The sequence below is a fragment of the Typopeltis vanoorti genome, chromosome 18, assembly GCF_054136105.1.
Source record: "Typopeltis vanoorti isolate ZY-2024b chromosome 18, IOZ_Tvanoo_1.0, whole genome shotgun sequence".
Taxonomy (NCBI): domain Eukaryota; kingdom Metazoa; phylum Arthropoda; class Arachnida; order Uropygi; family Thelyphonidae; genus Typopeltis; species Typopeltis vanoorti.
In genome coordinates, this window is record NC_143566.1 from 105,919,651 (window position 1) to 105,938,811 (window position 19,161).

At 35.3% G+C, this 19,161-nt stretch overlaps 1 protein-coding gene across 1 annotated transcript in view; it reads left to right on the forward strand.

The window, feature by feature from the left end:
- The window catches only part of SmD1 (small ribonucleoprotein particle protein SmD1), a 62,927-nt gene extending 46,777 nt beyond the window's left edge, over window positions 1–16,150 (forward strand). Inside the window, exons 3-4 of the mRNA XM_090407983.1 lie at window positions 3,491–3,682; window positions 13,426–16,150. Of these exons, the coding sequence (XP_090264109.1) occupies window positions 3,491–3,682; window positions 13,426–13,496 (263 nt within the window). The 3' untranslated portion in view covers window positions 13,497–16,150. The remainder of the gene's footprint in view (window positions 1–3,490; window positions 3,683–13,425) is intronic.
- Window positions 16,151–19,161: the final 3,011 nt, after the last annotated feature.

Below are 19,161 nucleotides of genomic sequence, written 5' to 3' on the forward strand. Positions count from 1 at the left end.
ACTACAGATGTTACCAGAAATGATAATCCAAAAAGAACTTCCCATCATGTATAACAGTTTTACAATGAAGAATTTGGATGCCAAACATCCAAAAGAATGAGAACATGCCTAGATTGAATGGTATAAGAGCAGAGACTATTTTTTAACTACATCCAGCATTCCATCACAATGGAGAGAAGGCCTAATGATACCAATATCCAAAAAAAGGCAATCTGAGCAACCCAGAAAAGTACAGAGGAATCACATGACTTCCTAGCATGCTGAAAATCTATAATGGGATGCATCTGAACTAAATTGAACCATATGTAATAACAAAAACAATCTGGAGCGAGATTAAGGCTAGTAAGACAAAATAAAATATACAGTTGATTGTTGCTATAGGCCAGGGAGTTCCACAGATGATCTAGAAGACATACATAACCAATTACTACAATAAGTACATGTTGAGTGATTATTATGGGGGCTTCAACTATGTAGATATAAACAGGAAGAAAGATCACATGGCAGGAAGGAAATAGAATTTATTCACCTGCTGAGAGATAATTACTTAAGACAGCATGTAATGGAGGGGGGACTAGGCATGTGATGAGGATATTGGACCTGATCATAGGATCAGAAGAGCTATCCATAACCAAAGGTGACCACATTGCCTCCAGTTGGTGAAAGTGACTATGCAGTCTTGATTTGGGAGATTGTAAAACACGAGTAATATGTAGTTCCACACAGATCCCCTATTTAAGGGATCTGTGTGGAATTACCTTGCAGGTGATTATGACGTGCTTACGAAGAAGCTTAAATCTGTACCATGGCATAAAATATTGCAGGTAGTGCAAGGGGTATAGTTAAGGGTCATCTAGAGAAAGCAGAAATAAATTGTATACCTAGGAAGGAGAGTTAATCAGGTAGGAGTTAGACGGATGAGTAATATCATTAAGGACAAGCTGCAGAAGAAGAAAATGCTGTGGAGGGTATATAAAGAGAAAGGTGACCAGTAAACTCATGAACAGTACAAGGTTCAGGCTGTGGAGGGTATATAAAGAGAAAGGGGACCAGCATGGCAAAATCAGATTATGAGAAGAATTAGCTAAGCAGGCCGAAGGAAATCCCAATGAGTTCTTTCATTGTGTGGCAAGTAAGAGGAAGAATGACTATGGAGGATTAACCTTAATGAATGAAGATGGTCATGAGTTATTGAGTTACCACTTTGCATGGGTATATCATCCTAGTGAGGTTACTGCTTTAACCTATGTGACAGACACTAATGTGGGTACAGAGGTGGATGAATTGGAGGTTCTTAGGATATTGCAGAATCTCGGTGTACCCACATTAGTGTCTGTCACATAGGTTAAAGCAGTAACCTCACTAGGATGATATACCCATGCAAAGTGGTAACTCAATAACTCATGACCATCTTCATTCATTAAGGTTAATCCTCCATAGTCATTCTTCCTCTTACTTGCCACATAATGAAAGAACTCATTGGGATTTCCTTCGGCCTGCTTAGCTAATTTTTCTCATAATCTGATTCAGTCAAGTTCCAAGGGAGTAGAAACAGGCAAAATAATTCACTTGCATAAGGGAGGTTCTAAGAGCACAATAGTAAATTATAGACCAATCAGTATCTCAGGCATGTTGGTAAAAGTACTAGAGAGAAATTGATCAAAAAGATAATTCAAGAATGGACAGATAAAAATATGATACTGTATAGGGTCAACATTGCTTTTTGAAAGGTTGATCATGCCTTAGTAATTTAGTAACTTTTTATAAAAGTAACAGCTGAGTTGAATAAAGAAAATGGCTACACGATTTTGCTGGATTTTGCAAAGGCATTTGACAGATTACCACAGAACTTTATCATTCAAATGAGAACAAATGGGGATGGATATGACACTAGGTGAGTGGATAAGAAGGTGGCTGCTGGACAGGTATCAAAAAGTTATATGGAGGAGCAGAATTGAGGCGAAAACAGGTGACTAGTGGTTTGCTGCAAAGTTCAGTACTGCAACCATTGCTGTTTAATTTGTACATAAATGATATAGGAAATAACCTGAAAGGAAATATTCAGTTGTTTGCTGATGATGTGAAATGAAGGTGATGTGGAGAGCATGCAGGATGATTAGAATAGGCTGTCAATGTAGGCAAAAGATAATGGGTGTCAGTTTAATGTGGAGAAATGTAAAGCTATGCATTTTGGGATAAATAGATTACAAGCTGTGTATCATATTGATGGCACTGTACTCCAGGAAATTGATGAAGCTAGAGATTTAGGGGTGGTGTAGACAGACAGTTAAAGTTTAGAGGACATATTGCTGAAGTTGCTAATGTTGGCCATAAGATTACTTTGATATTGAATAACACATTAACAAGTAGAGATAAGGAAGTTGTCATTCCTCTTTATAAGGCCTTGATACGCCCACATTTGGATTACTGTGCTCAAGTCTGGTCCCCCTGGGTTTCTTGGGAGATGAGGAAGCAGTAGAAAGGATTTAGAAGTGAGTGACCAAGATGATGATGGGCCTGTGGAATGTTCCCTATGAGGATAGATTGAGAGTGTGTGGATTGCAGAAGTTGGTTGATAGGAGAAAAAGAGGGGATATGATAGAAACGTTTAAGTTGCTTAAAGGATTTTATAGAATAGATACAGGGGAAATATTTCAGCACTTGACTAGACGGACTAGAAGAAGTCATCCCTGGAAGTTGAATAAAGGTGTGGTTAGTAGGGGTGTGAGGAGTAGAATTTTTACTTGGAGAGCTGTGAATGATTGAAATGGATTGCTTTGTGAGTGCTTTTCTGTTAATGGGTTCAAAAAGACGTATGTTAGATTGGGTGGATAGATTGATTCTCCTGCAATGAGTCTTCGGACTCCATGGAGGTGCCCGTATAATAATAATAAATCATGCAGGTTTCTTGAAAAACAGAAATACTGTTGAACACATCAACTGATTTAGAAGGTTGCTGAAAGGAGCAAGACTAGTTGAACTTGACTGCAAGACTGGACTCAGGACCAGTTCCTGAGTTAGTCGATCTCTGGCACAGGCAAGTGAGTTTTTCATCCCGTAAACTCAAGAAAATCAATCATAGAACTCGCACTTTTTTTCAGACTGTAAAGCATAGTGTTAGGATTAGAGACTAAGGAAAGCTATTTCTGATTGGCTGCTGTGAAGATTGAACTGCCTCATCAGTCTCCAAAAGGTAGAGCGAAAACAGCATTGCTTACTCCCTATAGAGGAATAAAATGCATTAGTTGATAGCTGACTTATGTTCATTGCTCTTGCTCTCTACAGGCCAATTAATGGATGAGGAAGATAAATAGACTACTCTTTCAAGATGAGGCTAATGAACCTTATGACTTTACCATGTGGCACAAAACAGAGCAACTTGGCTCACTTTCACGCAATAGACTTTAATGAGTTTTTGTTATATGAATATTTCTGTATATATTTCTCTATTCATACATGAATAAATTATTATTATTATTGTATTTTTTAGGAGTTGATGTAGCAATGAACACACATTTGAAAGCTGTCAAAATGACAGTGAAGAATAGGGATCCAGTTCAACTAGAAACTTTGAGTATTCGGGGCAATAACATTCGCTATTACATTTTACCAGACAGTTTGCCTTTGGAAACTTTATTGATTGATGACACACCTAAAGCCAAAGCAAAGAAAAAGGAAGCAGGTACGATTATTTATTGTATAGAAAAAAATTAGAATAACATACTAAATGATATATACTTGTTAATTTGTGTATGTGGAACTTTTTTCTGAAAGAAAAAAGCATTTTTTGGATTCTCTTTGAATTATTGTGAAACTTCAATCAGAATTACAGGAGCATTAAATTTGGTTATGATTAGAAGATTTCTAAGGTCTGGTGTTATATTTTATTTCTGTAAGTAAGAAAAGAGTAATAGCTTATGCAAGACACATCCGATGATGTATTGGATATTTTTCCAGGGGAAGAGATGGACACTGTTGTCCATACTTCCCAAAATCGAATTAGCACCCGATAAGGTAAGTCCTCAGCCTCCTGGAAATCAGAGAAGTCTACAATACCTAAACAATAGGAAAATTTTTACAATGGAACTTTTGTGGGTTTTGCCAGAATATTGATATCAAGCCTGCTGCAGAAACACAAACTTTTTTTTTTTTGTTTCTATCTGCAGAAAACATTTAAAATCCATTGAGGTCTTACCTTCAGGAATATCACGCTTGTACGCAAGGACATAACTGGAAATGGTCCTACTCATGGTGGAGTAATGAAGTGTGACTGCCCATTCTCAAGGGCAGTCACACTTCATCATGTCCAGCTTAATATTGCTCTTGAAGCAGTAGCAATTCACGTATTCAGTAGTGTTCAGCTGAACTGGCTACTCCTTTGACCAGTTTATGTAATTTGAGTCTCAGAACAGTGAAGATTCTACAGGAGTGGAAAGAATGTATGGTAATCCCATTGCACAAGGGTGGCGCAAAGACTGATGAATCCAACTATCACAACCATATGTAAACATGGGTTTACATATGGAAGGTCATGTTTTAGGAACTTGCTCACATTCTATAACAATGTTACCATTGGACTAGACAAAGGGAATGGATACACCATAATACTTTTGGATTTTGCTATGGCGTTTGACAGAATACTGCATGGTAGTTACATAAATTGGAGAAAATGGGTTTGGATTATAGAATATTAACATAGATAAGAGGATGACTGACTGACAGATATCAAAAAGTGGTATATGGGACATGTGAGTCTGCAAGAATTAATGTAACCAGTGGTGTACCACAAGGATCAGTGCTTGGTCCACTGTTATTTAATCTATACATTAATTGATATTGGGAAGGATTTGAGAAGCAACATACAGCTATTTGCTGATGATGGAAAGAGATAGGTAGGGTAATCAGGAATGCTGCTGATATGTAGTACTGGCAGAATTATTTGAATAGGTTTGAATTGTGAGCATGGGAAAATAGATGTCAGTTCAGTGTTGGTAAATGTAAAGTCATTCACTTTGGTGTAATTAGATCTCCAATATTGTATTATATTGGTGGGATTATACTAGAAGAAACTGATGAGGCTAAATATCTCGGAGTGTTAGTAGATGGCAACTTACTTTTACTCAAAAGAAAGTTGCAATGCAGAAACGAACATTCACATGTAAAGATAAGGATGTAATTTTGCCTATTTACAAAGCCTTGAGAAGACCTCACTTGGACTATTGTGCACAGGTCTGGTCTCCTGGTTTCTGTTGTGATTCTGATATAATGGAGAGAGTGCTTAAAATGATATCAGGATGGAATACTGATTATGAAGACAGATTGAGAATTTGTAGACTGCAGACACTAGCAAACAGGAGAAAGATGGGTGATATAATTGAGACTTTGAAACTTCTGAAAGGGTCATACAGGATTTCAATTGTTGGAATTTTTCAATTTATAGAGGGTGGGAAAGGACAAGATTGCATCCTTGGAAGCTGAGAATGAATGCCACTAAGAAGGAGTGAGTGCTAGGTTTTTCTCTTATAGGGTGCTGCATAATTGGAATGGATTGCCATTAGATGTTGCGAGTGCAAGCAGTGTGAATGAATTCAAGAATAAGTATGATAGCTGGTGCATGTAGTATTAGCCTCCCTTGATGAGTCCCTGACTCCCTGGAGGGCTTTCTTAATAATAATAATAATTTCATGATCTTCTAGTCTTTTCTTCCTCATATCTTCTGTTATTGCTTGCATTTGCACTTTTCTAATCATTTTGTGTCCTAAATTTATATATGGTTCCTCCAGTCCTTGTGTTCTGTTGCCAGTATGATTCCCACTGTTTCCTGTTATATGAATATCGTTCTATCATTAATGTACTATTTTCTTCATGGTAATTGAGTGAGATATATCATTTTTTTTTTAAATTTAAATTCACTATCAAATATTGCACTTTAGCAAGTTATTTATCTGGTCTAAGGATAAGCTTCTATTGTAACGCCTTCTAATCTAGATGATATACACACACACACACCCCAGTTGTGCTCACAACTTGTGATACAGAATTAATCCCCATTCTATATTGCATATATGAGCGGCTATACTCATCTGGTATCTTATCTGCCCAAAGCCTTTATTCTGCCTTTCAGCCATCAAACTATTGTTCCATTGCTCTCACCTTAATAATGCATTTGAAACTGGTGGAGAAGGTCATCAACAACCAGCTTCTTCAATGGAGACCTGCCAGTTAATTAGTAATCACCAACATTGATTCCACTATTCTACACCAGAGACCTCCCTCTTTCATTGTTAATCTTATCCATCTTGGACCCAGGCAATGGAAAGATTTGAAGAAACATTGATGGTAGCTCTTGATAATTTTAAGGTATTTGATTGTCTGCAATGAAGGACTTCTCAACAAACTGCCATCTTATGATTTTCATCTTGCCCTTTTTGATTGTATCGCCATCTTCCTTTCTGGTAGATTTTTTTGCATGTTATGGTTGGTGGCTTTTCATCATATTTATATATCAATGCTGGAGTACCCCAAGGTTTTGTACTCTTATCCATTCTCTTCCTCATATGCATAAATGAAACTCTCTCTCTAACTTCAAACTTGTTCCTAGTTTTGTTGATTACAATACCCTCCTTCATTCAAGAAGTCAAATGATTCAAGCTTCAATATCTTTTATAATCAATGTCTTAAACATAATCTCCTCACCATTTTCAAATGGAATGAAGATAATTTGGTGGATTTCAGTCTAACAAGATACAGTCCTCCCTAATAATATTCTGATCTATATTCAAGATCAGTTTTTATCAGTTTATCCTTCTTAGGCTGACTTTCACATCTAGCTTATCCTTGCATAAACATATTACATCCATAGCATTCTCAGCCTCCAGAAACTTACTATGCTTTTTTGTTCAAAATACTACTTCTCTCCTGCTCAACTTCTAACACTTTATGAATCTCAGATCAACCTTTAGAATATTGCTCTTGTCTTTGGTGTAGTGCACTAAAACCTCACTGTAAATTCTTGATTTCATGCAGAAGAGGGCAGTATATCCTCTTCTGTATGCCCTCTATTTCTCCTTTAGTCATTTTCTCATCAGCCCCCCCCCTTTTCCTATATTGTGCCTTTTTGATAGGTAATCAGACAGGTATTGCTCCACTGAACTGGCCTGTCATTTCTCTTTAATCACATACAAACATAACCAGCTTCCCTCATTTGATCAACATCTCTTCTTTGGAATGGCCTTTCCATTACTGTTTTTCCCAGTAAATAAAATAACTTTTCAAGTAACTTGTTAGGAGATTCCTAATTTCTCCTTAACACTTGTTCATACATGGTGCTGTTATGTTATAGGTCTTGTGAGTTGGGGAGAGGAGAGTTCAGAATTGTGCTTATAGTCCCATTGAAGGTATAGTGGAAAAGTAGAGGCATTCTTGCAATTTTTATAGAGCATTTTTCACATTATTAAAAAAAAACAAATAACAAAATTTAAACAGTGAGATAGGAAATGAATACATTTTGGAAAATTTTAGATAAAAGACCACAGATAAATAATTTCTGTTCAAGACTGGGCTGTCCATCACCAACACAGTGTTCCTGTAAACAAATGCATAAATTCACTTAGAGAGAACAAATGAAGTCTTATGTATATGGTGTTCATACTAGTTTAGATATGAGTTTTTTTTTTTTTTAAATATAATTTTTATTTATTTTTTATGTGAGGTACACCTATGTAAGATTGTAAACTATAGCATATTAGTACTGTGCCAGGATAAAAGTTAGATAATGTACAAATCCTACTATTCTAGAGGTGAAGGATGCTTGAGATATCTAGTAAGCATCTTCTGTTGATTTGAAATAGGAATTAACTTAGTTTTGAGAAAAATAAAAATTATCACATTGAAAAGAAAAACATACAGAAATTTTAAAAAAGAATCAGTCAAGTAGCTCTCAGTGGTTAAATATACACTCAAATATACAAATATTTGCATAGAAAGCAAAAAAGTTTGAAAATAAGAACAAAATCTTAGAAAACTAATAGCAAAATCTGAAATAAACATTGATTGATACACATAGAAGTATGCTGTAAAGCCATCTGCAAAAATAGAAAAATATAAATGTTTGACTCAAAATTAAAGAAGCAGGTCTGGAAAAGAAGAAATCATACTGAAAGTTCCTGGTATAAGGCAATAAGTGCCCTTAAGAGAAAAATGTAAGAAATTTATATGGAAAAAAAAGCTAAAAAAAATCACTGCAATTTCCGGAAAGAATACAAAGCAAATAACATGAAGGTAGGAAAATGTTCTGGGTGTGCTATTGAAAAAATCATGGAAATGAAGGAGAGGTCCCTAAGGAATCAGAAATAATAGATATAACCTATAAACTGAAGTTTACAACTAAAAACTAAAGATAAGAATTACTGGATGTCTGGAGTAATCATTATGATAAATTATTAGATGAGATAAGCAGCAAAAATTTTACAGTGGCTACACTGCATAATTCAGAAGACCAGGTGAGAAGTAAATAAGGCAAGTAAAACTGCAGAGGAATTTCCCTAATGAATGTTCCTGGTAATATTTGTGCAAGTCTTATTCGATAAAAGACCAAGAAATATTGTGGAAGGGGAGAAGAATATTGCTGAATAAGAAAAAGCAAGGAAATAACTTATATCTATACACAAATGTGGGGGGGCATTAGAAACAAAGTAGTCAAGTTTGTCACTTTGGTGAATATGTCATGGCTTAAAATTGTTGGCATTAGTGAAACCTAGTTCTCAAAGTCAGATGTAGTAATTGGAATTGAGTGTGAAAGGTAGGGTATTTTAATGTTCTGGCATGAAATGGAAGCTAACAGATGAAAAATATGGCAGTTCATTTGTTGGTATTGAAGAAATTCTTTGCCAAATTACCCTGATGACACTAAACTGATAATTATTATGAGTAACTTAAGTATCTGAATATCGATGGGCTAGCAGAGGAAACTCATAAGAACAAAAGAGAATTTATTCAGCTGTTGCAGGACACCTTTTTCAAGCATCATTTGAAATAAGCAACTCAAGGACAAAGGGTGTTAGATTTGATCACACTATCAGAAGGTGTCTAAGTTACGTATGACTTTTACTACCACTTGGTGTCATGCCATACTAACCTGGGAAGTACCCAGCTATATGATGTTCCAATCAGGACAGGTTATCTGTTGAACTATAAATCTGGAAATTTTGACAAACTCAGGAGAATGCTATCTTTGGTTGCATGGTATAAGTTACCAAATAGGAAGGGTATCAGCAGTGCATGGGAAGCTTTGAAAATATGCTTAAATGACATGATATCTGAATGTTACCCTAGAGTTTGAAGAACAAATAAGATGAGAGTGAAATGGATGTATATCTTATTTAGCAAGGGTCCATATAGATGATGTGGGAGGAATATCATAAGAATAAGAGAGAAAGAAGTTATGAAATATATGAAGTGCTGACCAGAAACATCAGGAGTATTTTATGGAAGCCAAGTTGGAGTATGAAATGAAACTGGCTCTGCAGGCTAAAGGCAACCCAAAAGAAACTTATCATTATACTGCAAGTAAAAGAAAAAATTAATATCGGAAGCAGATTCAATAGTTCAAATAATGAGTGCTCACTTTTCTAAGATCTATCAACCAGGTGTATGTAGCATAGTGCACAATGCTACCCCCTACATTGGATGAAGAGATAGAAGTGCATGAGGAGATTCTAGAGCAATTGCATAACCTGGATAAGAATTGGACAATATGGAGAGATGAGATATCAGCATGTATGCTAAAGGAATGTTCAACTGAACTGGCTTGACCTTCAAATTTTTATAATGTGTCTTATCTCAGGAAAGATCCCACATGAATGGAAAGAATGTATGATAATCCCATTGCACAAGTCTTGTGCAAAGACTGTGTCAAACTCTCAACCTATCAGTATCTTTGGAGTGATTGTGTAGATTTTACACGAGTTAGTAAGAACTTGCATGCAGAAATGGGTGGACAAAGAAGCTATACTTTGCATGGAACAGCATGGGTTGATTAACCACCCAACCGGCCAAGACATATATGTCCAGGTTGCCATGGATGCAAAGTGAATATTAAAATTGTAATACCATTGATATTACATTGAAATATATGATGGATACGAAGTGTAGAGGAGTGGTATATTTTATCCATATTGACAGTGACGTGGTTAAAGGGAGGTTAAATGGCATAAAAAGCAACATCATTCCAAACTGGTTCATGTCTGAACAGTTTGGAATGGATACTGTTGGACTTTGCTAAGGCATTTGATAAGGTATCACCTGGAAGTTACATAAACTGGAGAACTGATTGGAATATAAAGAATTGGCTTGGATAATTGAGTGGATGACAGTCAGATATAAACATACCTGACTGATATATCGGTAAGTTTTGCACGTGCATGGGTGAATTTGCCATATTTAAAGTGAACAGTGGTGTGACCCAGGAATCAAGTCTTTGGACCATTGTTGTTTAATCTGTATATCAGTGATATTGGAAAGGGCCTGACAGGAGATCTTCAGTTCTTTGCTGATGATAGTCAGGACAATCAGAGATGCTACCGATTTACAGGGCGGTTTGAATAGGCTGGAAATGTGGGCAAACGATAATGGCTCTCTGTTCACTGTTAGTAAATATAAAGTTATGCATTTTGGCATGATGAGATATCTAGTGACATATTAGTGGGATTTATGCTTGGAGTAATTGACGAGGCTATATATCTTGTAGTTATGGTAGACCAGAATTTGAAGTTCAAGGGTCACCTAGCAAAAATTGCAAATACGATCCAAAGGATAATTGTGACATGTAAAGATATAGAAGTCATTTTGCCTCTAAAAGGCTTTGATATAACTGCACTTAGACTACTGTATGCAGATTTGTTCTCTATGTTTGGAGTGGATAAAGAAGTTGTGTAAAGAGTGCAAAGAAGAGTTACGAAGATATCAGGATTATAGAATTTAGAGGATTAGATCAGTAGTACGTAGGTTTCAGACACTGGTAGACTGCAGAAGGAGGTGCGATATGATACATGTCTGTAAACTTTTGAGAGGGTGTTAGAATATCGGTTGATAAAATTTTTCATTATATATGGAAGATGTGGGTAGTACTAGGGGACATCTGTAGAAGTTAAGTATATGTGTAGTTAAGATTGGGACAAGAGCCAGATTTTTCTCACAGCAGTGAGTGAGTGGAACAGTTTGCCTGTTGAAGTAGTAAGTACATCTGATGTAAATGCATTTAAGAGAAGGTATGACAGCTTGTGTTGGTGATGTATGGCCTCCCTTGATGAGTCCTTGACTCCCTGGAGGTCTAATAATAATTATAATAATAACTTATGGGATCACTGAAATAAGAAATCTGAGAAAAATTATGAGTGACCAGATGGCATAAAAAGCAATATCGTATTAAAAATGAAGATGTTAAGAACAAAACAAATGAACCGAGCTAATCTCTGTCATTATCACTTTAAACAAAATGGCAGAGGGAATGTTAGCAGAGTAGGTATTTGATGCCAGGACAGATAGAGAAAGTCGCTGATAGGGGAAATTTTGGTGCTGGCAGAGCAGAAAGCAGTCAGATATTTGCAGTAAGCACAGGTAAAAAGGATTATGCAAATTTTACTGTGCGTACGTGACAGCGGCACCACCAATTCCACTTAAAAAGGGATTGGGAACGTTCAGGCAGTTATTCGAATGACTGATGAATTGTGCTCAATAGGCGTCCTACCTTGCCCTTGCCTCAGCGTGCTTTACTTGTTAAGTTGTTTTACCTTAAATAGTGCAATGGCGTAGCAGCCTTCAGGAATTTAGAAGGCTTTGTAACCTGCATACAGGTCCTATGTCAGCTGTAGCACTGAGAGCTATGATTAAGAAGTTTGAAGAAACTGGATCACTAGGAGTTAGACCTGGCAGAGGAGGGAAAGCAGTGCAAGAAAGGTCAGCATATTGAAAATCGTGTATGTAGTCCAGGGGACCCTGATTCTGATGAATAAAACATTTTTTCCTGAGTTCAATCACTATATTAATTTCTGTATGTCTCGCAAGTTGTTTTAGTTTAATTATTATTATTCTTATTATCATTGTAACAAACCACATATCCAGCTGGAATGAATGACGCAGCTGTCGCTTACACCGTCGAAATGTTATTATTCCATTTTATCTGCCTTTAATGTAATTATCCGATTGTTTGGCTCTGCTATCGCCAAAATTTCCCCTATTTGGCGACTTTTGGTACTAAATCTTTTTTTCGTGGAAATCATCTCCCCATGCCTTCAAAAGTCTCGATATAAAATTTGGTCTCATTCCGTTTATTGGTTTTAGCTACAGATGCCTCCAAAGCAGGAAAGTTATTTTATGGCCACCCTGTAGATTAAAGAATATTAAAAAATGTGAGATGCAATTTTGAAAATTTTTTCTGACACTAAAGGACTTACTTGAGCAGTGATAACTGCTTTTCCCCAACATCTGCTTTGCAGCACTATAGAATTGATTTACATTTATAGAATGGTGGTCAAGTCACTGTAACTAAAGATACTTCTAATTTATAATAGCTTTTCTTCTCTAAGTAACCAGACACTTACATGCAGATTTTCTTAGAGAAATAAAATAAATGCTTATCATTGTGAACATTTATTTGTTGGGATGTGAGTCAGAAAAAAATCTGTTTATTTTATACTGTTGCCTAAATTATAATTGCAGTGGCTTTATTTTTAGTTGTTAATTGACATCCCTCCCAAAAAGACTCGCATTTTAATTAGAGGTCATTTTCCCCATAGAACTGCAATACTGTGGCAACAAGTAAATGTCCAGAATGTCAATATATAATTTGGTGCTCATGTTTCCAGACATTACACCGAAGGATTTATTCCAAACCAATATCAATATTCAACCACACTTACCATATAGAATAATGCACTCTGGTAAATAATATTCTCATAGCAGCTGCTATAACCATATATACCATCTGCTGTGAAGAATGCATATTGTGATTTGTCAATGTATACCACAACTTTCCAATTAGTATGAGGCTCTGCACCACACATCAAACTAAGCATTGTTTGGATTGGTATCTAGCTTTTCTTCTGTATGATTCAATACATAATATCCTGGCATAAATCTTTTCAGCTCTTAACATGAACTGAACTTCTAGTTGAAAGAATTTTCTGATGCATAGTGGGAGGAATGCACATTCCTCTTCAGCTTTCTTCTTGCTTTTTTGTTAGTTGGTAATATCTCTAAATTGTTCTTTGTACAAAGATATTCTTTTACAACTTATATGAGTTGTCACTGGTGCAAAGTATTTGAGAAAAATTAAGATGTCTTTAATTTTGTAGCGTATTCTTTTTCTCTCTCTCTCTCACTCTGGATGAATGTTATAGTTAATTTGAATGTATTTTAATTTAATAGCTGTAGGACGAGGAAGAGGTAGAGGACGTGGCCGAGCCCGAGGTAGAGGACGTGGCCGAGGAAGAAGGTGAAGACATTTAAAAGAACAAATAAAGCACTAAGTTGACAAAAATAATAATGTGTAAATTATTAAAAAATATGATGTGGCCAAAGTATAAATCAGTGATCTGTCACTAATACCAGTCAAGGAAGTATGTACTCCAAGACCTAAAGACTTTTTAAATTCATCACATAAGTATATTTTTCCCAGTTTTCATAAGAAAGTTCATGTTTCTGTTGTAAAGGGTATGTTTCAAATGTGATTTCTATATCCTTCCATTTTAATTGCAGTAGCTCAAAAATCTGCTAATTCAGTGTTATTGATATATACAGTCTTGAATAGTGCAATGATGGGAGATTAATGTTCCTGAAATGCAAACTTAAATTTTACGATCATAAAGCACTTAATAAATACAGATTAAAATGAAAAGTTAAAATCTAGGTATTGCCTTTTCTAGACTTGAAATCCTTTCGTTATGTGTACTCTCACATCAAACATAATAATTTTATATTATTTAGTGGCATTAGAAGCCTGATTGGCACTTAATTTTATTTTATCTTTTATTGCATTTCATAAATGTATAAAGCAAATAATAGACAAAAAAAATATGATTTTAATACACATCACTTAACATTCAATGATCAGAGAGCTTTGATTAGCTGAAAAATTCATGTGGCATTCATTTAATCAAAAGAAGCATACCATATTCAAAACAGTTATAAAGGGAATTTCAACTGTTAAACAATTAAGCATTATTCAAGAATATAATATATTATATTGAAATTCAAGACAGATAAAAATGAAATTGACAAAGTACAGTCTATTTTAAAGCAGCAAAATTTTGTGCATTCCTTTGCTATTTTTTTATTTATCAATTTATAATGGATATATGAAAATGGAGAGTGATTGCAGCACTCTTCTGTGAAAAATCTTTCATTGCCTGAAATTTTTGTCATAGTGCCCTTGGTGATAATAACCATCATCTTATGCATGACTAATAGATGAATTTAAAAGCGCTTCTACCTAAATATCTTAAATTTATTGTTGAGGATATTATCACCAAATGATATGATAATGAAAAGTATAAGAAGGAACTTACTATAATAAATATTTTTTTACTCTGGTAAAAGCTTCATGGTTTTTAACCCCCCCCCCCTACCATCCTGTTATAAATAATGCATTTGTAATCAGAATTGAAACTCATTTAAATAGTATTTGAACATAATTTTTTAAGTCATTATCCTTCGTACAATTAGTATTAGTACACTGTTTCAAAAGAACTTTTGCTTAAATAAAATCATCTGTGTTCTCATCCTTGCTCATAAATTACATTATGAAGTGTAAATATTACTCAGGCTGTTAGAGTTCTGATATTATTATTTGCTAGCTTGCCTTGGCTAAGCTAGCAAATAATAATATCAGATATTATTAATAAAATAATATCTGTCTTCTGCTCCCCAGCTGTGGAGCAGAAGGATCAGGCTTTGAGTTCAAATGCTGCTATGGCATGGTGTTAGTAGATTTTCATCATCTGGTGTAAACCATCCTGTTTGGATGATTTGAGATGATTGAAATTAACACCATGTTTGGTTTTAAACAGTTCTTAACCCACCTATAGTACTGATGTGCAAGGTATTCTCATGAAAGAAAATGAAAACAATAAAGGATAACTACATATAGCAAAATTAAGTCTTATCAGCAGTATGTTGAAACACTCAATTTAGATTGAGTTGCTGGTTAGATAAAGTTCGCGAGCTGTTTTTGTAAGTGAGTTAGGAAGAATGCATATTGGTATTGAATTTTTTTTATAATGTAAAAAATGTTTATTATAATAAAATCCTTCTTGTCTTTCATTTTATAAGAATTGTATCCACAAAAATATAAGATGTTGAGTGGAATTCTTTCAAAAAAGCATAATTAGTTGCCTGTACATAATGTCTAAGATATGCAGAATTAAGCAAAATTCTAATGTTCTCATCAGATATCCTGAAACAAGTACTTCATATAATTTTAACATGCATAATAGTTCTGATTTTCACAGGGAAACACAAGCAATGTTGTTGCTATGCATTTATGGCTCAGGTTTAAGTTTACTTATCAGCTATTTTATTTCCTCTTTCATTCCTTCTACATTTTTAGCCATTTGTTCCTTCTGTACTATTTCAGCATTTGAAATCCAATACGATTTTTTCTGCCCTCATTCATAAATTTTATACCACATGAGAGGTTATTATGAAAAATAAATTAAATGTTCTGTTTCACACAGTTTAAAGTATCCTTAAGACAGCTTGTCTCCATAGCATCTGCCTCTAATTACAAAAGAGTATTCCAAACTCAGTTTCTTACACCTGGAATGCAAAAGAAATTTTTTCCTGAAATCAGCTTACACACAAAGGTAGAAAACACCATTAATTCCATGTTGTGTAAAAATTGGCACCTCTTCCATAATCTCACTTAGTTTACTAAATAATTCATTAATTTAGGGTTAAAGAATATAAATAACCAAAAATATTATGAAAAACAAAGCATTTTTTCTGAAAATGTGAACAGTAGTTTTCTGTTCTAATGTTATCTTAGAACCTTTAGAAATTGTTTTGTCTGTTATTTGAGAATATTGAGAACCTGTAACTTAAAAAAAAAGTTTTTACTTTTTAGTTTTATAAATAAATCAGTTTTTATTATGTAGATATTACTAGTAATTTCAGAACATACTCCAAGTGGCCAGGCCTGAAGATGAATGATAACTCTGGGAGCCACTGATGCCATCTTCCAGTGCATTTTCTCTTAAAAGGACTTAGAAATGACATTTCTAAGTCCTTTTTTTTAAAAACAAACTTTCATGATTTAATAGTCCAAAAAATATGGGTAGTTAATATTTCCATATTAACTATCAGTCGGTATGGTTAACTTAATCAATGCTGAGAGATAACTGTGTATTATTCATTCTATGTAAGTAACATGTAGACTGTAGACACAGTTGAAAAATATTTAATTAATATAGATTAACTATAAATATTCAAATTCATGCGTTATGAATCATCAATAGTGTAATACAATTGGAATAATATACGTGCATCAGAATTTTTTTGTTAAGCTATCTTAATTAAATATTTTTCCAATTGTGTCTACATGTTACTTATACAGAATTAATCAATAATGTTGCTCTTTATATTTCTCCTGAATACTTAAATTGAAACTTGGAAAAGTACGACCATTAATAGAATCTTAACATCTTAGTTTATGTTCTGTCAACAGCAATATTCACCAGATCAAAATCCTTTGCAAATATCATTATAGACAGTTTTATTATTGTTTGATAATACAAATATGTCACTGTGCATCAAGAAGTAGGCATTGATACAATGTGATATAGATACTGCACATTGTTACGTCCTTACGTTTCCTTTTATTTCTTTTCTATATCTTACGCTGCTAGTCTTTATCTTTAATTTCATCTAATATAACTTTATTCTTATTTATCTCTATTCATCTAAGTCACTTGATATAACCTTCTTTCTCCCCTTTTCTCTACTATATACCCTTAATTAAATTATTTACTTATTAATATTTGCACAGCTATCTTAATTTTTTCACACATGCAAATAAAACGTTTATTTCCTACCAAGTATTCTTTCCATTAGTTCTTTGCAGTCTCATTGGCCTCTTTATATCTTATGTTTTATCTAATCACACAACAATCTAATAGAGTTAACCCGATAAGTATTAACAAATTCTTGTGTAGAGGCTTAAGTACTGTGAGGACATTATGTTGGAGGTTTAATGGATTTTTTACAACACTCAAAAAGAATTAAAATAGAATTTAATACTTCCTATATTTCATCCTAGTCACTAGGACATCTACGGGAATTACAAAAACAATTAATGTAACATGCACACAAAAACTTACAATACTAAGCCCAACTATGTGGGTGACACTAAAGTCCTATCTAGGTGGAGCGCCCTCTAAGGGCGGTAGTAGGTGGCCTGGATTGTAAGGTGGGACCTCTGGTGATGACTGTTTCCCAAATCTTCGGAAGCTTAATGCAGCCGTATTTATTAAGATTTGGTTGGTTTCTGAGAGCTGCTGCTGCTTCTAAGAAAAGTCTCTCTTTCTTGAATTTGCTGTGGTGGAGCATGGTGGTTTTCTTCCATGATACTCTGTGGGTGGTGTCCAAAACATGGTCAGCCAAGCCTGAATGGCCCTAGTTGTGTTTAATGATGTACGACTTGTCTTCCTCCAGGCGGATGGATGCTGATCTGCCTGTCTGTCCAAAGTATGCCAGCTTACAGGAACAGGGTACTTTGTAAACTCCAGGCAGAGAGAGAGGAGGGAGCTGATCTTTCGTAGAACGGATAAGGGTAGCAAGTTTGCAGTAGGGCTTATATGCTGTGTGTAGGTTATACTTTTTTAGTATCTTGGCTATTTTTTCCGAAGTGCCACAGATGTAGGGTATGGTGATGGCATTTTTAAAATCTTGTTGCCCAACTGAAACTACGCAAAGAAAAAAGTATCGTCATTACCAGAGCGGATAAGGGTAATGCCACAGTCGTTCTTAATACCAGCGAATACAATCGTAAAATGAACATTATCCTCCGCGATCGCGCTACCTATATCCCGCTAGAACACGACCCCACAAAAACACAAGTTAAGAAATTAAAAATCTTACTTAAAAAAGTAACCTCCTGGCCCCCCGACGTCAGAAAAAATTTAAACCTTTCCGCTCCCGTCCCCCCCTCCGAATATACAGTTTACCAAAAATCCACAAACCTAATTCCCCACTCAGGCCTATAGTAGATGCCACCAATGCACCTTGTTACAGACTGTCTAAACAGCTGGCCAACTCTCTGTCCCCCCTCACCAGAAATTCCGCTTCCTATATAAAAAACTCGACCCACTTTAAAGCCCTCACAGAAAATTTAACCTTGAATAATACAGACATATTAGTGAGCTTTGATATCTCCTCTTTGTTTACCAATATTCCCTTAACTGACACTTTATCTCTCTTAGAAAACCGTTTTTCCCTCTGACATCTTAGATCTCTTTTCCTTTGCCATCAACTCTGGGTATTTCTCTTGGAAGAATAAAATCTACAAGCAGATAGAGGGAACCGCCATGGGCTCCCCCCTCTCACCCCCCCTTGCCAATTTCCATATGGAAGATTTCGAAAAACGAGCCATAGACTCAGCCCCACTCAAACCTTCTATCTGGCTTAGATATGTAGATGATGTGTTCTCTATTTGGCCTCATGGCCCAGACACGTTAGATTCCTTCCTTGGTCATCTCAATAGCCTACATCCAAGAATCCAGTTTACTATGGAAAAGGAAAAGAACAATTGTTTACCCTTCCTAGACACCTTAGTCACACGGCCTGCCTAATGATACACTTGCCTTCACTGTATACAGAAAACCCACACACACAGGCAGATACATTCACAAACTCTCCCACCACCACCCCTCGCAACAATATGGCATCATTAAAACTCTTACCAAGAGAGCCCACAATCTTTGTTCCAGTGGAACCGCCCTCACTACTGAGCTTAACCACATACACAGAACTTTCCTCTCCAATGGCTACAGCGAACACAGTATCAAAAAAATAATCAATTCTTCCCCCATTCCCCGTCCCTCTCGTCAACAAGATTTTAAAAATGCCATCACCATACCCTACATCCGTGGCACTTCGGAAAAAATAGCC